The sequence below is a fragment of the Dipodomys merriami genome, unplaced genomic scaffold (assembly GCF_024711535.1).
Source record: "Dipodomys merriami isolate MVZ:Mamm:240054 unplaced genomic scaffold, mDipMer1.0.p SCAF_496, whole genome shotgun sequence".
NCBI lineage: Eukaryota > Metazoa > Chordata > Mammalia > Rodentia > Heteromyidae > Dipodomys > Dipodomys merriami.
In genome coordinates, this window is record NW_027206064.1 from 700,760 (window position 1) to 726,105 (window position 25,346).

General features: G+C 51.9%; 1 protein-coding gene across 4 annotated transcripts in view; it reads left to right on the forward strand.

Annotated features, from left to right (window-relative positions):
- The window catches only part of LOC138809382 (core histone macro-H2A.1), a 50,258-nt gene that overhangs the window by 8,735 nt on the left and 16,177 nt on the right, over positions 1 to 25,346 (forward strand). For 2 of the 4 annotated variants that reach the window (XM_069995895.1, XM_069995893.1), the window contains exons 2-5: positions 979 to 1,183; positions 14,691 to 14,797; positions 15,159 to 15,356; positions 21,848 to 21,958. In XM_069995895.1, coding sequence (XP_069851996.1) covers positions 1,012 to 1,183; positions 14,691 to 14,797; positions 15,159 to 15,356; positions 21,848 to 21,958 — 588 coding nt within the window. In that variant the 5' untranslated portion in view covers positions 979 to 1,011. The remainder of the gene's footprint in view (positions 1 to 978; positions 1,184 to 14,690; positions 14,798 to 15,158; positions 15,357 to 21,847; positions 21,959 to 25,346) is intronic. The other 2 variants (XM_069995896.1, XM_069995894.1) reach the window with 1 other exon arrangement.

The window sequence follows — 25,346 nt, forward strand, 5'->3', positions numbered from 1 at the left end:
GTTTCTAGGGCATTACATGGTGGCCTGGTGGCCTGATTTTTACCTCGAGACTCGTGCGGCCCTGACAAGCTTTTGGGACAGGACATACTGGAATGAGTGAGAGCAGAGTTGCCCTGCCATGATGTAGAAAGTGGATCGGAGAAGATGGGCCTAGTCAAGGAGACCTTGGCTGGAGGCATTTGTGATCACGTGGCTGAGTGACTAGACTGGGGCTACTGGGGTTGGGGGGACAGCGAGGGGAAACGCGGCTCCCTGCTCTCTGCAGACATCCCTGCCACAGGGCAGTAACGCTACTCTGCTCATCCTTCTCCCAGGTCGGAGTTGTGACATCATGATAGAACCAGGGTGTCTGGCTTTCTGTCTCCGTTCTTTTGTTGTTGTTTTTTTTCCCAGTTGTGGCTTGAACTCAGGGCCTGGGCACTGTCCCTGAGCTCTTTTGCTCAAGGCTCTACCACTTTGAGCCACAGCACCACTTCCAGTTTTCTGGTGTTACATGGACTGTATGCTGCCCAGGCTGGCTTTGAACCGCAATCCTCAGATCTCAAACCTTCTGAGTAGCTATGATTATAGGCGTGAGCCTGTAGGCCTGGGCACCTGGCTTTTACATCTGTGTTCTAAAGGGGAGGCAACACTATCTTCTTGTTACTGCAAATATATTACCCCAGTCTCAAATACATGAAAAGGCAATTATTAAAGTATGTGGAATATAACCAGGAAATCCTATTTTAAAAACATAGCAAGGTATGAAGGCAAGGCACTATTCACAGTTATTGCCAGTGTGACCTTTAAAATGCAGATGACCAATGTTGGTGTTGGGGTATAGACTGGTCGGCTTTCTCTCTTCAGCGGCGCACGTGAACCAGAGGGCCCTGCAGTGGCCCCTGCTGGCCGGGCCTGTGCCTAGCAGGGGTCTGCGCGCCCCTAGAGGAAGGGTGCTGTCCACAGCCATCCTGACAGCTGTGCCTCTTGCCTTCCCAGTGTGCTCACTGATCTGCCTCCAGAACCACCGCCATGTCCAGCCGCGGGGGGAAGAAGAAATCCACCAAGACCTCGCGGTCCGCCAAGGCGGGGGTCATCTTCCCTGTGGGGCGCATGCTCCGGTATATCAAGAAAGGCCACCCCAAGTACAGGATCGGAGTGGGGGCGCCCGTGTACATGGCTGCCGTCCTGGAGTACCTGACAGGTGAGTGAGCTCGCGTCTCGCAGACACCAGAGCCGCAGATGTGGCGGTTCTGTTCGCTTTCCGAGGACGGGGGTAGGGGGAGGACCTTTTCCTGTTGAAACCTAGCAGGAAGTCATGAGAACAGCACAGTGATTATTTCCACGGAGAGTTGCCAGCTATGAACATTTTGTCCCATTTGCTTTCTTTCTTCCCACTGTCGGTGTGTTATTTAATTTTGATCAAGTCTGCATTTTTTTTTTTTTTTTTTGGTCAGTCCAGGGGGCTTGATCTCTGGGACTCTGGGTTGGGCGCTGTCCCTTAGGTCTTCAGCTCAAGGCTAGTGCTCTACCACTTGAGCCACAGTGCCACTTTGAGTTTTCTGGTGGTTAATTGGAGATAGGAGTCTCATGGATGGTCCTGCTTGGGCTGGCTTTGAACCGTGATCCTCAGATTTCAGCCTCCTGAGTAGCTAGGATGACAGGCGTGAGCCACTGGTGCCTGGCAAGTCTGCATTCTTGCATGACATTGGCCTTTTTTTGCTGTCAAGCTGGTGCTTGAGCTTAGGGTCTGGGTGGTGTCTTGTAGCTTTTTCACTTGAGACTAGTGCTCTACTACTTGAGCCATAGCTCCCCTTTTGGTGCTTTGGTGGTAAATTAGAGATGCAGAGTCTCATAGTCTTTCTTCTCTGGGCTGGTTTTGGATCTCGATCCTCAGATCTCAGTCTCCTGAGTAGCTAGGAGTTACAGGTTTGAGCCACCAGTGCCCAGCTGTGTCATGGACAATTTTGAAGTATCCAGGCAAATTGTTCTGCAGTGTGTCCGTCCATCTGGGTGGGTCTGTGATTCAAGACTCACCAATGTGATGTTGACCCCTCTGTGCTTCACACCAGGCGTGGTCTGTTCTGTGGCATGTATACCAGTGCTGAGGTGACGTCTGTATTTCTGCCTATTTTGTACTACAGTGTTTCACCCTGTGGCTTTACCTTAATCCCATGCTACCAGGCATTGGTCATTCTTTTCAGTCCCCATCAATCAGTGCTTTCCCTTTGTCTGTGCTGTTAGCGTTGGCTCACAAATTGTTTCATTCAGTGCATTATTCTCCATTCACGCCATTCTTCACTTTTAACACACAGATTACCTGAACCTCGAACTTCAGGCCTTCTCTTAGGTCCTTGGAGTGTGTGTCCGCTGGCTTCTGTGCGTTTCCTGGCTGTCAGCAGAAGGACGTGCCAATCTTGCCTTGAGCTTCCCTTGCCCCAGTCTTGGGGCTGGCTATCTCCCTTTCACGGTCTCTCTAATCCTCTTTGTGACTTCATAAAAATCTCGGGAGGCCAGGAGTGGTGCTCTTCCCCACTTTTTAGTGAGGTGAAAAGCAGACTGGAAGCATAAAAGCCTTGCCTAGAGTTTTGCACACACTATCGAGAGGCTGAGAAGGCCAAGCCTGTTCTGTTCCAATGTTTTCACCACTTTACTGCTCCCTCATGATGAGCTTGGTTTTGGGTACCAGGAAGCAGCACCCTGATTTCATGCAACCACCTGTCCTGCAGCCAGTAAGGGGAGATTGGGCAAGACAAGGCACTTATTCCACGGTGGCACAGCCAGGTAGGAGAGGAGAAGGGGCTGCTCCTGCTTTCCCAGGGCTCCCAGCTTGGCAGGGCCAACAGCTCCCTGGAGTCGAGACAGCGATTATATTATTCTGTTGAAATCACCAGGCATAAAAAATAATCAAGTTCTACTTCTGAGGTGTGTGTGTGCGCGTGTGTGTGCGTGTGCGTGTCTGCTTGCTTGCATGGGTGTGCGCGCATGCATGTACCAGTACCAGAGCTTGAACTCAAAGCCTGGGCACTGTCCCTTAGCTTTTCCACTCAAAGTGAGCCACAGCTCCACTTCTGCTTTTTGGTGGTTAATTGGAGCCTCGCCTCGCTGAGGTTTCTGCCCAGGCTGCATCTGAATGGTGATCTCAGCCTTGGGAGTAGCTGCAATTACAAATGTAAGCCACAGGTGTCTTTTGGAGCTGCTGGTGAGTCACGCCCCGGGGGCCCCCCCCTCCTGGCAGGCAGCAGAGAGTGTCCCCTTCTGTCAGCAGCACATCCAGTGACAGAGATGCACCTTCAAACCCACACCCGTCACTCTCGCCACCTCTGACACTGGGCAAGAAGCATCCTCCAAACTTGAAAGAGGGGTGCAGGCCTGCCGTTGTGCCGTTGGCTCTGTCGCTTACCTTGAGAATGAGTTCTGAGCCTCTTCTCCACTTTCTGTCTGGGACGCCCAAGTGGGTCCTGGACTCTCACAGCTAAAAACAACAGGAAGGGGACAGCGGGGTGCTGTCCTTTGAGGCTCCACAGCCCTCTGAATGCCTCTGTCCCTTGCCCGTGTCTCTGACTACCTCTTAGATAGACGCCTCAGGCCAGGCTCGGCCAACCCTTGCTAGCTAGCATCTGCTAGGGCGTTCACACTGCCCTAGAGCTCAGATGACTGCTTACAGTGTTGTGCAGAGTCTTTTGCCTGCCCTATTTACACAGGCACAGACACACACACACACACACACAGACACACACACACACACAGACAAAGAATTTTAAGAATTGAAAGGTTGCAACTAGAAGGAAGTTGAAACTCACTTGTAATCCCCCCCTACCCTCCTTCCTTGATAGATAGCCGTTGGTGTCTGAGCATGGTGAACATATGTATAAAACACAATTGGATCAGAGTCTGGTCGTGAACAGACACAATTGTCGACTCTTGCTGAGGACCAATCTCAGAATCATCACTACGAGGTCTTAGACGCCATGAGGGAGGCCCTCCTACCAGCCAGTCCTCCCCTCAGTCTCCTGACCAAGTGCGTAGTTCCTGGGGGGGGTGCTTGATGGAGAATGGGTTCAGCACTATTCCCGCGTGGTGGCGGCCGTGGCTCCCCGTCCTCCCCAGCCCCAGCAGGGTGAGGAAGTGCTGTGGACTGGCCTGAGGACATGCTGCTTCCAGGCACTTGTAGATAAGAACTGAGTTTTCATCTCCTCCTTCATCTGTTCCTGAAGAGTTCACGAAGTTGTGCAAGCATGTGTAGACGTGGCCTGGTGCACCTCATGAAATAATTTCCCCTGTCTCCCTTCCAGTGCAAAACTCACATTCTAGTATCAGAAAGGCCTCAATGCTGCTTTCTTTCTTTCTCTTTTTTAAAATTTATTTTTTGAGACAGGGTCTCCCTATGTGCTCAGAGTGGCCTCAAACTCAGAATCCTCCTGCCTCAGCCTCTCAGAGCCAGGATTGTTGGTACACACTACCTAGCTTGTATTACTGCTTGTCTTTTGAAATCTCTCTCCCTTTCTCTCTCTCTCTCTCTCTTTTCTTTTTGGAATTTCTTTTTCCATGTAGGGACCAAGCCTGGGGCCTCCCTCCTGCCTGATAGACAAGTGCTGTACCCCCAAACTACCTCCCCATTCCTCAGCAGTGTCTTTTACAGAATAGAACAGTTTAAACTGAACGAAATCCAGCCTGTCAGTTACTATTTTGTGTGGCACTGGGGATTGAACTCAGGACCTTGGGCTTGCGAAGAAAGTGTTCTGCCACTTGAATCATGCCCCCTCCCCTTCCCTCTCCCCTTTTTTGCTTTAGTTTGGTTTTCATTGTATCTCTTATCTATGGTGCTTTTGCCTGGGCCAGCCTTGGCTCAAGATGCTCCTGTCATCTACTGAGTAGCGAGGATTATAGATTATAGGCTGGATAGTGTGGTCACCACCAGACCCAGAGGTCCTCTGGATTTTCCCTTGGGCTGTCAGGAGTTGGATGGTACTTGTGATCTGTTTTGAGCTGGATTTTATAGCGTGTATCATTGGTGTGAAGACTCAGCATCACCATCCTGCTTTCTTTAGGATAAGCTGTGTTGCTTAGAAATCACTAATGGCTACAAAGTCTCAACGTTTCTCCACCTCATGACCTTGAAGGGCAATAAGCAGTGTTCATCTGTGTGCATCAGTCCACAGAAGGGTACATGGCCCCATACAAAGGGTTGGGTTAGTGGACTAGTTGACAGTACCCCAAACCCGTGTTTGATTTGAGATAAGGATAGAGGTGTGGTCAAAATGAAGCGTGCTTCCTTTTATCTAGACTCTCGCTCTGAGGCATCGATTGGTCTTTTGATGCTAAATAGTTGCCTTGGTCTCGAGCTCATCCTTAAAGCTTACCAGGCGTGGTCACCTTAACTGTATCCTCAGTCAGCCCCAGCCACTCAGCATGGAACCCAGAATTCAACATCTAGTAGCGTTTTCATTTCATTTTCCATTCATGTTTTCCTATACTACTTTTCTGGGTAGTTATTTCTGATCTGTCCTCCAGAACCATCTTCCATTTTACTAATTCTGTCTCTCTAGTTATAGCTAACCCTAATGATCAGTGAATTTTAAATTGCAGTTATGACACTTGCATTTCTGTCAATTCTGTAGGATAAATGCATGTGGTCTTTTTTTTTTTTTTTTGTCGGTCATGGGCTGACAAAAAAACTCTGGGCCTGGGCGCTGTCCCTCAGCTCTTCAGCTCAAGGCGAGCGCTCTACCGCTTGAGCCACAGCGCCACTTCCGATTTTTCTAGTGGTTTATTGGAGATAAGAGTCTCACGGACTTTCCTTGCCCGGGCTGGCTTTGAACTGCGATCCTCAGATCTCAGCCTCCTGAGTAGCTAGGATTATAGGCGTGAGCCACGGCGCCCGGCTGCATGTGGTCTTTTTTTGTGGTGGTAAGATGAAATTAGGGCTTTTGCTCCCCTTTGCTCTCTCTGCTCTGCCTCCTCTCCTTCTTCTACCTTCTCCCCCAACTCTCTCTTTCTCCCTGATATTCTCTCTCCCTTTCCTTTGACCCCTCCCCTCCTAGCTAGTACTTTACCTCTGAGCTACCTCTCTAGCCCTTGGGTCTTTCTAATCTGTTTTTACCTCATTTTCACTTATCTTTTATATTCTTTATCTAAATGAGTATGTGAAGTCTTTGTGAGTCTTATTTCTGCTGGGCCTTGAGTCATTACGTGGCAAGCCTGGGAAATCCTTCATAATGTTAGTATTTTTAGTGATTTCACTCTACATATTTTTACTTTGAACTTTTTAGATTTTACCCTGTTACATGCTGTGAGATAGAAAGGAATCTCAATTTTGTTTCATGGAGTTAGTCAGTAATACCAGCAGGATTAATGGAATATTCCATCTCTTCCCTGGTGAGGTACGATATACTACCTGTAGCGGGCATAGAATTTCTAGACATAATTACTTCAGAACTTCCTTTAATGTTTCGTTAGTCTGATATATTTATTATACACTGTGTTTTCTTGTGTCTGGTAGGCCTTACATTGTCTTTTTTTCCCCTTTTCCCTTGGTGAGGGTGTGGGGATTTGTGCTTGGGAACTACTGTACCACTTGAGCCATACCTTTGAGTCACTCTCGTTTACTGAATTTATTTCCTTTAATAAGTGATTTTACACACGGTAAAATTCACACATCAAAGGATGTGAAACATGCATCTCCAGTGGGAACACGCAATTCTCTTATGCGAGAAAAGCATCTTCTCTCTCAAAAGTAGATTGCCACCTCTCTGTCACTCTTGTGAGCATTGCTGTTCTGAAAAGTTTGTACTCTGCCAGGTGGCTTGGCCTTGTTGATTGCGCTTCAGTTACATCCTTTTCCTGCTACATTTTGCAACACTGGATTTGAGGTATTAGGTACTGTTAATTAAGCTACATCCTTAGCCAGTCTGAGCGGAGAGGCGGGGCCTGCTGGGTTAAGGATGAAAATCGAGTAGCCTGTCTGCTCTGCCAGCGTGTTGGCTGAGGGCGCGCTCTTCTGCAGAAGTAAACTTTGCCTTGCTGAGGCCTGTTCAGGTCGAGTCCTCCCTCATTCCTACACGCCACGCCGAGCTACGTCTAACTCCAGGAATTTCTTATATGTGCTATATGTCTTCCTAAAGGTATTTCTGTTTCCCTTTTGTTCTCCAAAATAAAGTCTATGAAATTCCCAGGATGGTGAATCAGGAGGATGTGAGGCCAACGGCTTATTTGCATCCGGGCCGAGATACTGGTTGGGAGAATCTGAGGCTCTTTGATCTGCTCCTCACCTACGGTGGTCCCTCAATCGAGCTGGAGTCCCCACGTGGGACTGAAGGGGAGGGCTGTCTGCGCCCTGGGCCCAGCCTGGGCTGCTCTCCTCTGGAACGGCAGCTCCATAGTTCACGTGTATCCGTGAAACCTGCACATCACGTCCAGCCTTCATCACTTCCTGACCGCCACAGCGCCTAGTAATCCATCTGGAATGACCTACTTTCCAAAGTTACCAAGCCCTGACCGAGTACAAGGTGCCAAGTTGGGTGCTGGGCAGGTTTACATTGAGTGTCTGTGTGTGCCAGGCTTATCAGAGGCCATCTCCATAATCCAAGGGCCAGGCCAGTGCGCCCTCCTGTAGGCTCAGCTACCAGCATAGGGACCAACATTTCGCAGGTGCTCAGCAAAGAGCGCGCGCGCGCGCGCGTGTGTGTGTGTGTGTGTGTGTGTGTGTGTGTGTGTGTGTGTGTGTGTGTGTGTGTGTGTGTGTGTGTGTGTGTGTGTGTGTGTTCATGAGCTGATCTTGGGGCTTGAACTCAGGGCCTGGGTGCTGTCCTGAGCTTTTGTGTTGGAGGCTAGTGTTGTTCTACTCCTTGAGCCAAGCTCCACTTCCGACTTTTCAGTGGTTAATTAGAGGCGAGAGTCTCATGGAACTTCCTGCCTGGGCTGGGTTCAAACCATGTTCCTCAGATTTCAGCCTCCTGAGTAGCTAGAATTACAGGGATGAGCCACCAAGCACCCAGCTCAGCAGATCAGCTTTTTCAATTAGAAGATAGAAGAGGAATCAGAGGGAGGGATGAGTTTCAGGGTGATGTCAAATGCTGCCCAGAAATGTTGAGAGATGGACCTAGATCCTGGAGTTTGAGATGAAGCATCATTAGGACTAACAGCATCCCCACTGGGCATGGCTTCTAAAAGAGGAGAGATAGCTAAGAATATGGTGGGTATTTTCTCTGTCAGTATCCCCAACTAAAACATCAGCAAGCAGCAGGCCGCACCGAACAGTCCTCTTGCTTGCTTTCTCCAGCCTGAGGATTTCTATGTCTAGTCAACCCAGATTAAAATATCATGAAAGCAGAAAGTCACTCCTCAGAGCTATAAATAAGTTATAGCAAGAAGACAGACCCAGAGGGTGTTAATCACAGCCAGCCCAGCCCCCCCCTCCTTCCCACTGCCCCCCTTCCGCTTCTGCTTGCCAAGAAGATGACATAAGCCCTCCTTGGATTTGCTGAGCTGCCCAGCTCCGCCCCGGGCTCTGACCCTGGTCCCTCCCTCCCTCCCCTACCCCCTCCCAGGTTCTTCCTTTTTAGGCAAGTGTGTCTTCCTTCCACTCACTGTCCGGGAACATGGGGTTCCTGGTGCTCTGGCTGTCTCCCTGAGCAGCTTACCTCCCCAGCCTGGCATTGCACCCCTCCGCCTGCAGGGGGCCCTGCTGGGTCTTTCCCTGCACAGCTCCTGTTGTGGGTGGGCGGGCTGGGGGAGACCCGTGGCTTTCCTGGTCATGGATATCTTGAAGGTGCTGTGTTGCCTCTGTGAATCTAGACAGAGGCTGCTAACGGCCAGAGAAGGCAGGTACTGGGCCGGCATTGCTGCTGCCCTCCCACCTCAACCCACGCGCTATTCAGACTGAGGCTGGCGGTCGCAGCTGTTTGGGGGATAGTAGAGGAAGTGCTTTTGAGTTCTCTGCAAAGGTGGAGCCCTTTACATCCCAGAATATCTGCTGCATACACGCCCTTAACCTGGTTGAGCCCTACACAAACTTATTTATTTATTGGTTTGCTTGTTTACTTGGTCTGAGGCCTGGGGTTCAACTTGGTATCTTGACATTTTCACTCATTGGCTGGTGCTCTACCAGCTGAGCCATGCCTCCAACCCTGCACATACATTTGTTAACTTCCTGAGAATTCACCCTTCCATTTTGCCTAAGAGGAAGTTGAGGATCGGAGTTGCCTGCCATAACTTCTCCAAAGTCATTCAGCATACTAGCTGGTCTCCAGAGGAGTAGTTTCTACAGACCCCTCCCACTGGGGCTGAAAACTTGGCAGGTTTTTGACTGTGTGTGTGTGTGTCTGTGTGTGTGTGTGTGTGTGTGTGTGTGTGTCTGTGTGTCTGTGTGTGTATGTGTGCCTGTGTATGTGTATAGACCCCGCAGGCACCATTTCTCCGAGGCACGGTTCCGCTTCTTGTCTTGTCCCCCCCTTTAGAGGTGCATCTGGGAAGTGAGACCACGGCGAGGCTCTCTACATGAACTTCCTTGTACATTATACTCTTCAGATCATTGCAGCCGACATCTCCTGATTGTTCACCCTTCCTGAGATGAATTAAGAACAAATGGCTGTGGTTTTCCACATTAAAACAAACATGCACATTAGCCATTTCCTCGTAAATTAATTTAAGGACCTTGAAAGCGAGTGATTGGTGGGTAGAGGCTCTGCCCAGCTGCCAGCCAGAACAAATTTCTCCGGCCTTCCTCTCTACCCCCTCTTTCCCTCCTCCCGGGACCCCAGCCGCTGGCTCTGGCCCTGCCCTGCTGGGGTCTGCACCCTGCTGGGGTCAGACTGAAGTCCAGACGGCCTGTGGGGCTGGGCGGCCCTGGCTGCTGTGTTCCATCCAGGCGGGTCTGGCATCACCGAGGTTAATCAAGTTCAAGTGCATTTTTTTCAAACATATGTAAACGGTTAAGTGTAGCAGAAAAGAATAAACTATTCAGGGAGGAAACACGAGGATTTTCGGTTGCTTTTCTCCTGCTTGCGCCTCACACACATCAATACGTCCACCCATTTATTTACACAGAGGAAGCTGAGGGAAAGGAAGTCTAGTTTTCTTCCCCTACTAATCAAGGCTGCTGTGCTTGTGTCTGTATGTATGTGTCTGTCTGTGTGCACGCGCATTCACGGGTGTGTCTGCATACCACTACTGGGGCTTGAACTCAGGGCCTGGGTGCTGTTCCTTAGCATTTCCACTCACGGCTGGAGTTCTGCCACTTGAGTGACAGCCCCACTTATGTCTTTTTGATAGTTAATCGTAGATAAGACTCACACAATTTTTTGCCTGGGCTGGCATGGAACCATGAACCTCAGATCGTACAGTGTCCAACTGCTCCTCCCCCACTTTTAAAGGAAGGGGTGCAGTTGAAGCATTGCTGGAGAGTCCTCTGCACTTACCAAGTACACTTAAGCATTTTACTCCATCTTCACAGCCCTGAGACGTAACGTCGGTCTCCACTTTGTAGATGGCCGTGTCTTGTCCACGTCTCCCAGCAAAGAGCAGGAGCTGTGTGCCCAGCCCGTGTGTGACTGCAGGCCCCAGCTCTGACCGCTGGGCCGGCCTCCTGTGTCTGCCATCCACACAGCCACTGAGCAGAAGCACAGGTGGAGGAGGGCTAGGCTGGTGGGTTACAGTGATGTCATGCTGGCCAGCAGTCACAGCAGCTCCCTTTTGTCCAATATTAAGTGACATTCTTTTTTTTTCTGTCGGTAGTGGGGCTTGAGCTCTGGGTGGGCCTGGGCGCTGTCCCTCAGCTCTTCAGATCAAGGTAGCGCTCTACCACTTGAGCCACAGCGCCACGTCCAGTTTTCTGGTGGTTCATTGGCGAGAAGAGTCTTAGGGACTTTCCTACCTGGGCTGGCTTTGAACCACAGTCCTCAGATCTCAGCCTCCTGAATTAGCTAGCGTTAACAGGCGTGAGCCACCGGAACCTGGCTTGACACTCTTTTTTAACTCGTAAGATATGAAGAACAAGGAACTTGCGTAAGTTAAGCAGCATTTCTGTCTTATGGGGAGACTTTGGGGAGGACGGGAGACTGGACTGGACCCTGCCTCTGAGGCTCCTCTGGGCCTCCTGGCTCGTGGGCTGACGGCAGGGGATGAGATCACGCAGCACAGAAAGTACCGTTCTAGGTTTTGTGGAATGTCCAGTTCCTCTGCAGGCCTGGGACAGGCCGACGGGGCGGGAGGGAGGGAGGGGGTGTGTGCTGTGCCTCCCCAGGCTTCAGTCTGGGTCACTCCCCTCCTAAAAGCTGCTCTGGGGACAGCAAACTTGGGAATAAGGTTGCAAACACTGTGGGCCTCCAAGCTGATCAGACAAGGCCAGGCGAGGTGTGGTCACCGAGCAGACGCCCTCTGATTGGGGATGTTGGGGTGAAGGGGTTGCAGTGGTGTCACACAGTCCTGAACTCAGTGCACTGCCAATGGAAGGATGACGGAATCGAGAGGAAGACAGTAGACAGATCCCCCTTCGCTTTGTAGCAAGTATGTTTTCTCCTTAGGATTACGTGAACCATTTGCTCTCTTTGATTTCTGGTTGTTATTTCCAATCTTCTTTTTGTGTGTGTGAGAGGAAACGCTTCAAACGACTCTGTAAAAGCCCAGATTCTTTCCTGTGCAAGGTTTGTGTTTGCAGTTGGGCTCAGCCTCACCACATCACCTGCTAGCGGTTAGGAGCCTTAATTCTGCAAGCCATGACTTCATCTCCCAGAAGGAAGGTAGATGAAATGCTTCCATACAACAGATACGGTTTAGTTCGAGACAGGTTTTGTTTTTTTGGAGGGGAAAAAAAAAGCCTTGAGACTTTGGTCTCAGGATGAACTTGGAAAGTAGACCTGTCAAAGGTATTCATGCTCACAGACAGCTGGTCTGTGCTCGAAAGTACTGCCAAATCCCGCTGCTCTCCACGGCTGTGGGAAATCTTGTCAAGTTGCCTTACAATGATGATGTTCAGCGAGACTGGGAGCGTTTGGCCCGGCCTGTCTCCGAGTGCTGGGGCTGTAAGAAAAGGAAGGGGTGTCACTGGTCTTGGCCACCCCAGGAGATGGGACATGGGCCAGACCAGCACTGGGAGCTAGGAGATATCTTGGGGTATCTTAAAGTACCCTAAAAGAATAGCTGGTGTCCGGCCAGCACTACACCTCATTCAGCCTCTTCCCCTTTGGGGAACCTTGTCACACCTAGAATCTTCTCCAGAGCTGACCCCAGGCTCTGGGCTCTGGGCTCCAGTGTTGTTCATTGGCCATGAAGTTAGACTGCCCTTAGCTAAGCTGACTTGGCTGTTGGGGACGGGGGCAGTTGAGGGAAGGGTCCTGGGGCTGGTGAGGGGTCCTGGGGTTCCTCCCGGTTGCTTTTGTCCCCGTCTCCTGTGGGTTTCCTACGGATTCCATTGGTTTTAGTTGCTCCTTCCAGAGCTCTGTGTCCGGGGAATCTCTCCAAGGGTGGATGTAGGGCTTGAGATCTGGAGATGACGGAGTAAAGCGTCTGTGCTTAGAGATCTAGCATTCTTCCTAGTTCTTTCTCAGAATCGCTTTTCCCTTCCACTAGCCAGAGGCAAGACATTGCACAGAAGCCCAGACCATTTGGAACGGTGCGATGAGCCGTGTGTAGGAACCCCTCTGCGTGGGCAGGCCCGGGCAGGCGCCCCGAGGCTGGGGCGGGGGCGGCAGCTGGCCATGGTGTCCACTAGCAGGGCATCCCTGCGGGTGGGCTGTGGGTCCATCCTGGGGACGTGGGCCGCCGTGGCCCAATCCTGAGCCTCCATGCCTTTGCCCCCTCCCACCCCCCAGCCCCCCAGCTCATCGGCAAAGCAGAGTGTCATCGCTGGGAAGAGAATATCATCAGGCCGTCTTTTCTTGGGTGGCGTGTGCCCTGTGCAAGTTCCTTGCCAGTGTTTCTTCTGTGAACACCAGGGCACCTTGGGGTACAGGTTGTACGGTGGCAGGCAGCCCTCGCCGGAACGGCCAGGAAGGGCCTTTATGCGGGCTGGGGACGACAGGCAGTGTGAGGGACCCTTGGCCAGGGGCGAGTGGGTGCTGCGGGATTCCCCTGCTGCGGGGCTGGGGCAGGCTGGGCTGTGGAACCTCGCGTCTGTGTGGTGCTTGGTCTTGTGTGTCCCCTGGTGACAGTGTCGCCATGGTTACTCTCCATCTGGAAAAATGCAAGAGCGAGTGCTTGCCCGGCGGCTGGAGTGTGACTCCGTGCCCCTCCCTCATGTCCTGCAGGACACAGCTTCCCCTTCTCCCACAGAGCCCGGAGCTCATTCTGTGGTGGTAAGGGTCTGACCTGGCAGGGGTTTTGCTCTTGTTTTTAAACTTCTTGGCGGTATTGCTTGTTAGATGGGAACTCTGCCAGTTGAGTCACGCTCCCAAGGCCTTTACGCTTTAGTTATTTCTTTCTTTTTGAATCAAGTCTTGTTCCCCTTCCCCCAAGCCGGGCTGGACTGTGATCCTCGGTTTGTGTTTCTCACATGGCTAGGATGACAGGTGTGTGCCACGGCGCCCAGCTTCTTTTAAATGCCCTGGGCCACAGGGAAGTAAGCCGTGGGGGCCCCAGCTGTGTATGGGCCAAGCTCATGGGCTCCGAGTTTTGCCTTTTATTTTGAAAAATTCTAACCACGTGGAATACTAAAGAACACTGCTTTTATTTGTACTTAACAAGTGGCTATATGAAGAGTGCACTGTGTGCTGTCATGTACCTGTGTGCTTCTCGGTGACAGGATGAATAGATTAGCATAGCTGTCCTCTCATGCTCCTTTCTTGGTGTGGAGACCATGTAAAAAAAATCTACTCTCTTTGCAATTCTGAAATAATCATGATCAACTACAGTTCCCGTTCGCTGTGGTAGATCACAAACTCTTCCGAGTGACCGAAGCTTGGTGCCTGGTGCCCAGCATTTCCTGTTTCCTCCCCCTCCCGCAGTGAGGTGACCACTCTCTGCCCTCTGCTTCCGTGACTTCACCTTTCAGACTTGATGAACTCGGAAGACCGTGCACTAGTTAACCTTTCTGCACCTGGCTTATTTCACGTAGAGTTGAGGCTCATGCTTGTCGTTCAGATGACACAGCCCTGTGCCAGCGGAACCCTCCCACAAGACTCCCACGCCGCCGCTGACACGTGGCCACAATTAGTGTAGGGACAGACACAAAGATGTCTCACCGCTCACTTCTCGAGTGAGCAGCAGCACTGTTGGACACAGAAACTCAGCTCCTTGGCGTGGGGCGCTGTGGTCAGGCCCCGTTGTGTGGGTGTTCATCTTGGACTCAGGCAGCAGTGACTCCTCAGGCCCCCCAGCCCCATAAACACACAGCAGCCTGAAGATGGAGGCACTGTGCGCCCGAGGGCCACACCCCTGCCTGTCCCAGGCGCCAGCCGCCAGCCAGCCATTTCTAGAAAATGGGAGCTGGAGCTGGAGCTGGGTCTTTCTCACTCAGTGCCCTCCAGCTGGTCCCTTCCCCTCAGCGCCCCCCCATCTCCAAAACAAAAGGGTCCCACCAGGCCCCAAAGTCCCCCTTTATGCCATTCAGCTCCTCTGTGCCTTCCTCTGCCCTAAGTATTGCCAGCGAGACCCTGCCACGGCTTCACACCTCAGGGTGCCGCTCCCCAAGGCGCCCCCCGCCCCTCCCTGGGAATGCGGGCACCGGGGGCACGCGGTGCTCTGACTTGACCATGTGCTCCCCTCTGTCCCCACAGCCGAGATCCTGGAGCTGGCTGGCAATGCGGCGAGGGACAACAAGAAGGGACGGGTCACGCCCCGGCACATCCTGCTGGCCGTGGCCAATGATGAAGAGCTAAATCAGGTAGGGGCTCTTTCATCACCCCCCCCCCCCCCGTCAAGCGCGGGCAGCCACGTTGGGGGACTATGTTTGGGACCACGAGCTGCTTCTGCTTCCCCGTGGCACCTCACGCTGGGGGGGGGGGTGAAGGGACTGAAACAAGGTGCCCGCTCTCCCCCAGGAGTAACAGGATCTAAATTGCAGCCCGGGCTTGCGGGGGGGGGGGGGGGGAGGGATCTGCAGGACTTGATCTCTGCACGGGGCCGGGACGGTCAGCACCCGGAGCCAGCAGGCGCGCGCACACGCGTGCAAGGGCAGGCTGACTTCTCAGAGTCAGGAGCCAGCCAGGCCGGCTCACCAGCTGCTACTTTGGTTTTCCTGCAAGCTGCTCAAAGGAGTCACCATAGCCAGCGGGGGAGTGTTGCCGAACATCCACCCCGAGCTGCTAGCGAAGAAGCGAGGCTCCAAAGGGAAGCTGGAGGCCATCATCACTCCACCGCCGGCCAAAAAGGCCAAGTCTCCATCCCAGAAGAAGCCCGTGTCCAAGAAGGCGGGAGGCAAGAAAGGGGCCCGGAAATCCAAGGTACGTACGTGGTCTGTGAGGGAGGGGGAGGGTGGGCGGGGCTTCACAGGGGACCTCCCCACGGATGGGAAACAGAGGAGTAACTGTAAGAGCGCAGCACGGGTCGGGAGGCTAATATAGCCAGAGGATGGAAACGGTGGCTGAGAGGGGACGGCTAATGGGCTCTCGGGGAGCCAAGGGGTAGGGGTAGGCCAGGCACAGGCCTGTGGGAGGGGCTTCTCTCCCGCTGCCTGGCTGCCTGGCAGGTTTTGGCAGCCGTGTTCCAGGTAGTTCCCCTTTTGGAACTGTGTCCGGGCTGCTGGCCTTTGGTGGAGGCAAGGGAAAGCCCCTCATCCATGCGTCACACAGGGGGAGAGGAGCTGCGCCCCAGCCTCCTGAGAGGAGCTGCTGGAACCCTGAGGCAGCGAAACCGCATCCCCAGGAGGACGCGGAGCAGCTCACCTGGCCAAAGGCCACCCTCTGTCTGTGGGAGCCTCAGTCAGGAGTCCTTGGAAGGGGCTGGAGGGACTAGGGAGAGCAGGCTCTGGTGTGTCAGCTGTCAGGGGCCGTGGACACATTGGCCAGCATGGCCTGGAGGGGCTAGGACCAGACTTGCTGAGCTCTCTCCCCTGCCTGCCCCCCCCCCCAGCCCGCCTTTTCACCCCAGGTGCGGCACCTGCTTTGACCTCAGCCACGTTCTCTGTTCCACTGTTGTAGAACAGCCCACGCTAGTTGACGTGCAGGATGCCGTATTTCCTTGCACATTCTTCTGGATGCTAAAAGAAAAAGAAACCAAGCTGATCCCTGTCCACGCCCCCTCCTTCCCTCCCTCCCCAGGCCCAGAGCCACGCCTGGCTCGCTCGTGAAGAGTAACTCCATCGCATTCCCCCTCCCTCATGAGTCCTGGAGGAGGTCGGGCTGGCCAGGCAGGGACTGCACAGAACGCTCCCCTACTCGGTCCTGCTAGCTGTAAAACAGGGTGGAAGGGCAGGGAAGGCGGGGCAGAGTGCCTGTGCAGCCCTTCCAGTGTTAATAACCACACAGATGCCCAAGCCAGACTCTTGAAAACAGCCCCCCGGAGCCCGGCTGTCCCCCGAGCCAGGGCCCCTGGCCCTCGGTGCCGGGGTCCAGCAGAGGCTGAGCCGGGAGCCCAGCCTGGCCCTGATCTCACCGGGGTCCACGCCTTTGCCCTCTTCCACGCTCAAGTTGCTGGGATTTTTGAGCCTGTCTCTCCCATGCAGGCTCTGCAGCAAACCTGGCCTTTGATCCCCCCCCCCCCCACCTTTTCCAAGTAGATTTTGTCCTGAACTTTCCAGCCTACCAAACACTGGGAGTCTTTTTTTTTTTTTCTTCCTTTCCCTGACTTGAAACCGTGTGTGTGTGTCTTCGGCTATATTTGGAACTCCGTGTTTCTAGTACTCATGTGCCAGTAATCACTTGAACGCGCAACTTTTCCCTGATTACAAAAGCAGGAAGTCTGTAGTGGTGGTCTGTTTTTCTTCCGCACAATAAAACACATTGTCTGCTTACTGTACCACAGCTTAGCTAACATTAAACCCTGGGGGGAGCTGAAATTGGAACCGTGAACAGCTAATTTTCAAAACATTTGTTTAATGTAAATTGTGGTGTCAGCTCCCAGAATCAGCGGAGAACCCTGCATCTCCAGGCTTAAGTGGAACATTCTGGAAATAACCTTTCCAGGGACATACAGAGAAAGCCTCAGAAACACACTGAAGCACTCAGAAACAGGCTGAAGCACTTGTAGTGGAAGGGAATTGGTATTTTTCAAGTGTCAACACTCAAATTCCAAATCCTAATTTCCCTCTCAATTCTATGTGATTTGACAGTTTTGAAAATGTCCAGTCGTGATGACTGCGTCAGCCAGCACCAGGACGGTCGGACCGCAGCAAACCCCACAGGGGCTGCGAGGCCGGGGTCTCGGCTGTGCCCGGGGGTCCTCCTCCCTACGTGGGTGGCCTCAAAAAAGTCTCCTCCCTCTCTCTGCCTCAGTCTACCACTAGCCCATAAGATGCTAACGTCCATGCCAGTCCACAGTCTGACGGCGAGGCCTACTGCATGTGTGTGTGCCCACGCCAGAAATACGTGTACATTTGGACTGTACACACACACAATACGTTATCAGAGTTGCTCTGTCAGGAACTTTTAGTCTTTCCAGAAAGTCCGGAGTTTTTTAAGTCTTTGCAGAAAGTCAGTACAGGTAGTACTCAATAGATGAACCCTTCCTGTTCTACCCGCTTTAAATAGACATATAAAGCACAGGCCTAGCAGTGTATCTTAGGAGGGTAGAATGCAAGTTCTTGGGTGAGTAACCTGGCCTTGTAGTTGAGTTCTGCCCTTTTCTAGCTCTGTGACCGTGGGAAGTTACTTCTCTGGTGTTGTTTCCTCCTCTGTAAAAATACACCCGGGTGGTGATAGACTTAAAAGAGCTGTCCTGTAAAAAGCTGGGGCGGGAGCAGGGTTGGGCATGGGCGCTGTGCTGCCCGACACCGGAGGCCATGGATGCCTGCATTGCGTATGAGCGCCGTACAGCCAGACCTGACACTGCGTGTCACCGGACACCGCCCGTGCTCACGCGTCAGTGTCTCTGTAGTGTGTGTGTGTATGTAGTCTTGATGGTTAATACTTGCATATTATTTTAACCCCATTAATACATTTCAAAAGCTGCCCCTTCCATTTCCCATCTGATTCTGAGCGGTTTACAGAACGTCCACGTCCGGAACTGCACATGCGGGTGCTGTTCTTGGTACAAGTACTGCAGTCAGCACCAAGTTCCCGTCTCCCTCAGGGCCCAGTGAGCGCGGTAGAGGAGAGGGCGCAGCAAGCGCTGTGGCAGAAATAAATGGGTGCCTTTTACCAAGACAGTCGGGTGACAGGTGCAGAGGAGAGAGACAGGAGACAGGCAGGTGTCACGTGAGTCACTGGATAGCATCGTGGTTTTCAAGCTTTGTTGCTTGCCTGCCTCCTGAAAGGTGGTTTTTTTTTGGTGCCAGTAACAGGGCTTGAACCCAGGGCTTTGTGTCTCTCGTGACCTTTTTGCTCGCAGCTGGAGCCCCTACCATTTGAACCGCCCCTCTTAGTCTGGTATTTTACTGGTTAGAGATGGAATCCCTTAGATTTTCCTGGGTGAGGTTGGCCTCAAACCATGTTCCTCCACATCTCAGCCATTTGAGTACCTAGTAGGCATAAGCACCTGGTACCTGGTCTGAGAGAATTCAAAAAGTTTTTGTGCTGGGTGCCAGTGGCTCACACCTGTAAGTTACTTAGGAAGCAGTTCGAAATCAGCCTGGGCAAGAAAGTCCATGAGACTTTTTTTTTTTTTTTAATCAGTTGTGGGGCTTGAACTCTGGGCCTGTGCGCTGTCCCTCAGCTCTTCAGCTCAAGGCAAGCGCTCTACCACTTGAGCCATAGCGCCACTTCCAGTTTTCTGGTGGTTCATTGGAGCTCAGAGTCTCAGGAACTTTCCTGCCTGGGCTGGATTTGAACCTCGATCCTCAAATCTCAGCCTCCTGAGTAGCTAGGCGTGAGCCACCGGTTCCTGGCTAAAACCTTTTATTGTTTAAATGTATACAGTGGAATCCAACTACTCCCATTAGGCATGCTACTACCCATTACTAAATATACAGAGGAACTTTTTTTTAAAATAGTAGATACTGTTTTTAAAATAGTGACACTGTTGTGCTTACAGTCATTTCTGTCCTGAGGTGGACACTGGAGAGCTAAGGAGGGAGTGATAGCTCATATAATTTATGGCTTTTTAAAAACTGATTGCTGCAACAAAACAGTATACACAGATGTCAGTGTATCTTGAAGAAAATCCTGTGACCACACGTAAACATACTAAATGATATAGATTCCCAAGATGGGTCATAAACACATTTGTTAGTAATAAACACTTGGTTAGATGAACAAAAGCATTACAAATTATAGGAAGTTTTAAAGAAAAAGTAAGATTTTCTTGGGGAAACTTCTTGTAACAGGGTGAGTAGGAATAGATTTTTTTTCCTTCTAATTATTGATACTTATAAGTACCAATACCTAATATCTGGGAGATCTATTCACTAAAATAATTAAATGGCAAGGAGTTTTGTTGTAATACCATTTAGTTCTCTATGTTCTCTGATGTGCGTCATGTAATCTCGCCTTGATTTAGGAAACGTTTTATTTTAGAATAACTCGATTTTGTAGCAAGGTTACAAAGACAGTTCAGAGAGTTCTTTCTTTGATCATGAAAAAGTTATGAAGTAAAAAACTTCACCAACTTTGTTTTTTAGTTTTTTGTTTCTTTTGGTCATGGGGCTTGCACTCGGGGCCTGGGTGCTGTCCCTCAGCTTTTTTGTCCAAGGCTCTACCACTTGGTGCCACAGCGCCACTTCTGGTTTTCTGGTAGTTAATTGGAGGTAAGAGTCTCACAGACTTTGTTGCCTGGCTTTGAACCATAATCCTCAGATCTTGGCCTCCTGAGTAGCTAGGATGACAGGTGTGAGCCACCTGGTTCTACAGAAGTGTTTTTAAATAACTACCAGCAGGAATCTGCTCATGTTGATGGCTATAGATACTATAGCTACTAGAATATTAGTGTCTGTTTTTATTTATTCCCACCTATTATTTACAGAAGCAGGGAGATTGTAAATACTTCTCCCCCCAAGTTTGTGTGATTAATGTCCCAAATAACTGTGGCACATGGGGTCGGTTCTGGGACATTCTTGCTAACCAAAGCATCAGCCTGCTTTTCACTGCTACTGTTGTTGTTATTCGGTGTGTGGAATTTAAAACACCCGCATTGAGGAAGGCTTATGATCCAGCCTTTCCCTTTCTTGGTTCTTGGAAACTGTGTCAGAAAAGGCTTATTACTAGGACTTAGCAGGTAATCGTTGAGTAGACCTATTTGGCGTTCATGGGTCAGGGCAATACCTTCAAAGTATTAGAAAAATCAGCATAGTAATAATTTATCTTTGCCCGTACTATATTTCTTGATAGCAGGATTTTTGTCATATGCCAGTGTCGTGGAGGTTCAGAGCAGCTCATTTAATTCATGGAAAATGTCAGGTATAAAACCTGCCTGCCAAAGCCAGCCTTGCTGTTACAGCAGTCGGCAAAATTGGATGTTATTTTTTGAGTTGAGTACAACTGCTAACACACTGACGTGAATGAACTTGAGCCCTACACTACACAGGCAAATGGACCAGGCACAGGCCCTGCTCTGAGCTTACTGCCCAGGGGTATCCTTCTGGAAGGCCCAGCCATCTGTACTTTCCACCCCACAATCCTGGTGCTGGGGATTGAACCCAGAGCCTTTTTGTCCATGCTAAGAAAGCTCTACCACTAAGCTGCACTCCTCCCCCATTTTCTACCCTCCAGTACCCACCCAATCGCCATTTCCCACTATCATCTCTTCCGTGTGTGCAGGAAGTCCCCAAATGAATGACACGTCCTTAGTTACTACAGGCGTCATCTTCAACAGAAGCACGCAAGAAGCATACTTCCCCATCCCCCGCCCCAGGGCACTGAGCCCTATTAGTGTTGGCTCTGGGCAGCAGGAGGAGGGAGTTAAAAAAGGAGGCAGGTGCCATCTCCACCCAGCCCAGAGCCCTCTGGAACGGCTGGTGAGCTGGAGAAGACACCCCAGAGCTGAGGATCTGGGCCACGTGTCCCTGGGCGGCCCTGGGGAACTCTAGGACCTGGGTATAGGCTGAGAACCACGAAGGAAGAGACCCAAGAGAGGCTTGAGATCCACATCTCCACGGAGGGGGCCGCCCTCTTCACAGCAGCTTCCGCAGGGACGTGGAACAGGGTCGCCGATTCTGGGGTGGGGAAGGTCGGAGACTTGTTTGGGTGCTTGTTGGGCCTTTTAGAATGGAGGACCTAAAAACAGTTTATGTTCTTCTTAAATTTTTAGAGCAGGCAGACATCTAGGAAGGAAAAACCTGGAGAAACATTTCCTTGGTCTGAATTACTGAAAATGATTCTGTTCTCAATTATCACTGTCAAGTTCTAAATAGCTTTTATTTAAAAAATTACGGAGCTGGGTGTCTGTGGCTCACACCTGTAATCTTGGCTATTCAGGAGGCTGAGATCTGAGGATTGTGGTTCAAAGCCAGCTCAGGCAGGAAAGACCATGAGACTCTTTAGCTCTTCTTTACCAGCAAAAAGCCATACATGGAGGTGTGATTCAAGAGGTGGAGTGCTAGCTTTGAGCAGGAAAAGAAAAAGTTCAGGGATAGCATTCAGGCTCTGAGTTAAAATCCCAGGGATGGCACACACACAAAAAAAAGCAGTTATGAAGTGGTTTGAAAATTTCATACCCTTCACGGGACTCTTGTCCCTGAAATCAGCGTGTGGCCCCTGTGGGGAGAAATGCCCAGAGCTGTGGTTTCATTTCCTGTGTTCTCACAGGGTGGGCAAGGTTTTGGGGCCTCTCAGTTAGGAAAACCCAGGCCTTTGTGGCCCTGCTGGCTCAGGAGCACGCGTCCTGACTCTTCTGTTTGTGCAAGAAGAAGCAGGGAGAAGTCAGCAAGGCGGCCAGCGCCGACAGCACGACCGAGGGCACGCCCACCGATGGCTTCACGGTCCTCTCTACCAAGAGTCTCTTCCTCGGCCAGAAGGTAGGCAGACCTGGGCTGCCAGCCCGCGCCAGGGCCCCGGGACGGAGGGCATGGGCCATCCCCTTCCTGCCAGGCTGGAATTCTGGGGGCCATCTCAGGGATAGTGGGTAGACAGAGGCGCAGGGGCTGGCTTTGGGAGTGGCCGGGGGTGGTGGGGTGCAAAGCCAGGGCAGGGGCCCTCCGGCAAGGGGAAAGGGCAGCAGTGGTTCCTGGGTACTGCTGCCCAGGGAAGAGGCCCCTTCTTTGGCATGCCTGGTCATCAGCAGCCTGGAGCAGGCACCTCCTAGTGGGTACTGAAGGTAGAGCCCCAACGGATCCAATGGGAGGGGGAGCCTGGGGGGAGGGGGAGGCTGGGGGGAGGGTGCTGTCCTAGGCAGATGGGTGGGTGCGCCGGGCATCCTCACCAAGCCTCCAGACAACTCCAGTCCTGTGTGTGTGTATGTGTGTGTGTGCGCGCGTGCGTGTTGCGTGCATGCGTGTGTGTGTGTGTGTGTGTGTGTGTGTGTGTGTGTGTTTAACCATGGGCCATATATTTTCAGCCGTCCCAGTGATGCGACTTTACCAGGATGCCATGGTCTTGTAAAAGATGATTCACTTTTATTGAAAATAAAAATGATGCAAAAGCTTTTAAGACCTGAGCACGAGAGCTAATATTTACTGCTCCCACTAATAATAACCTAAAAAGGAAGGGGCGGGAGCTTAGTTTTTGATCCTGGGTTAATATGTTAAGAGGAAGACTGGATTTGGCCTGGCACGTGCATTTGTGAACGGTGATGGCACCTTGGTCCTGAAGCGGCATCATTTTTATACCCCTGGGACACAGTTCTCTTGCTCACGTCATCGCAAATCTCCCCATCCCGCCCCCCCCTCCCCCGCCTGTCCCTCTTCTGTCACTAATTGCATTCAGTCTCCCATGATGCAATTCCCACGAAGTGGACTCCTGCAGAATCTAACCATTGCTTCTACATTCTATAACCATCATCTGTATTTTGTATTTTTCTAAAGAGGGAGGGGAAAAAAGCGGTACTAGTTGTCATCTTAAGGTCTTAGCTTTTCAAGTTCTTTACATTTTTTTTCTCTCATTTAAGAAATTTCAGCTCAGCAGGGAAGGCAGCCACCTGGGTCTACTTTCACACTCTTGACTGTGTTCTCTGGGTGACGTGTAGACAATTGATGTGGCCTGTCAGACGCTTCACACGCACGCACAGAGTGTCTTAGATCCCTAAGGCAGAGGGCTAGCCAGGACCAGGGGCCTGTGGGTAGATGGCACAGGTCAGCCCTGGGGTCGCCTGCATCCCTTCTCCAGCCCCGCCTCCTCTTCCCTGTGTGCCCGCCTCTTCCTGCTGCGACCCAGCCCCAGCTTCAGATAGAACTCACACCCTCCTCAATGGAAACAGAAGCCTGTGTGCACAGGGGCATGCACTTCTCACTTCTGTGCTCTGGGCAGGAAGTAGGGTCCGCTCCATACCCAGGCTCACCCTGTCAGGTCTGGGCACAGCTCAGATCCCACCAGGGCACTCCTGGCCTCAGGAGTGGACAGGTACCCCAGGAATGAACGACACATCTGGCCGACGCAGTCTAGAACTGGAACCTCCCTCAGGATTAGAGAGCGGGACCCTAAAAAGCCATAGAAAACGTACGACCCGCGGTCCCAGGAGAACGTGGGCCGTACCAGGAAGCCGCAGAGCTGTTTGAGATCTTGACGTCAGGTGAGATTGAGCTGGAATCCCCATGTCAAGCGGCCAGCGTAAGAGAAGGTGCAGAGCGCCGGCCCTGACATTCAGCCAGCCTCTGGCCCACGCTGGCCGCTGTGAGGAGGAGCGCGCCGGCTGGGGTGCACAGCCAGGGAGAGGACCCCAGCTTGCCACGGCGGGCGGCTCTGTGGGTCAGCAGCACCTGCGGTCAGCCCCGGACTCTGGTGTCAGGGAGTTGGGGCCCCGTGGCTGGGGACGATGCGTCTAGTTCAGAGCATTGTCCCGAAGCTGTACGTGCTGGGCTCTGCATGGACAGGGAGCGCCCGGGGACAAAGGTCAGAAAATGGACATACACATACAGCGTTAGGCCAAGCGCATGAACAAGTTAGTACGAGCGCCCATGGAGAGTTGGGTTTTAGGAAGTGTCTCACAAAGGGCACTTTGAGAACGATGACTGGAACCGTGTGTGCTGTGCACCTTATTTTTCCATCTGTGACGGCGAAACGAGCACTAGAATATCACAAGCAAGCTGTTGGAGAGAAAGGTGATACTGTGCACCACAGCCCGGGAGGCACGGTTGCTAAGCTACTCGCGCGAGGCGCTGGCTCTGGGCTTAGGGGCCTGGGATCTAATTGTTGTTGTTAATGATGTATTTCATAGACCCAAGTCCCCGGAGTAGTCACCCTCGTGACTCTGACGATTTTGCCCAGGGTTCACACACACCGTTGAATTGCTTTAAAACAACAACAACAACAACAACAGTGCTGTGGATCTGAACCAGTGGAATGTTTTTATTTTGAGGTTCAGGGGGAGATTGGCAACCTTTTTTTTTTTTTTTTTTCCAGAGGGTTTAAAACCCAGTGGCTTTATTTCCAAAAGAACACTTCCAGTGTGCGTGTGTATACATACGTGTCATGGTGGCAGGTCATTTACTGGAAGTGGTTGGGAAGCAGTTGAGTCCGTGTGTGAGCGTGTCTCTGCGCCTCCCAGATGAGCGATCGGGATCCCGCGCCCCACGGGAGCCCACGGAAGACAGCACCGCAGTCCCCCTCTGTCCGCGCCCCTTCTTCTTGGGTGCCACGGAGCACTAAGGGGACAGGCTGCTGTCTGCGCCCTTCCCACCGCTCCGGCCAGGGCAGGTTAGAAAACCGGCCTTTCACACGGGGTTCCTGGAACTTTCCGTGACCATCACACGGGAGTGACATCAGCCACCCCCCTTCCCCGTTTGTCGGACTCCCGGCTAGACTCAGATACCTTGATCATGTTCATTTTCTGAAACTGATCGTGTTAAATATATCATATGTATATTTGAAAAAGGGAACGTACTGTTTTCTGTAGCCAAGTAGGTCAGGTCAGAGCAGGCTGCCATGTCCGCCCAGTGGCTCCAGGCCACGCTGTCTTCTTCCCTGTCCTCGGTCAGTGTGCTCTCGCCTGGCCTGCCCCACATGCTGGGTGCTGGCCTACAGCCAGGCAAGGCGGCCAGGTTGGTTGGCCCAGCTAGGGCCCAGCTTCTGAGTCCTGGCGTTCTATCAACTCTCCTTTGGGGACGGCAGACACAGTCGTTTTGTCTGAGGATGTTTGCCATTGAGCGTTGATGTGAACGTACCTCTGTGGTAGAGGCTCAAGGACAGCAGCCACTCAAGGTCAGGACAACTGGACCCCTGTGGGGAAGGGACCTGGAGGTCCCTTTCTTC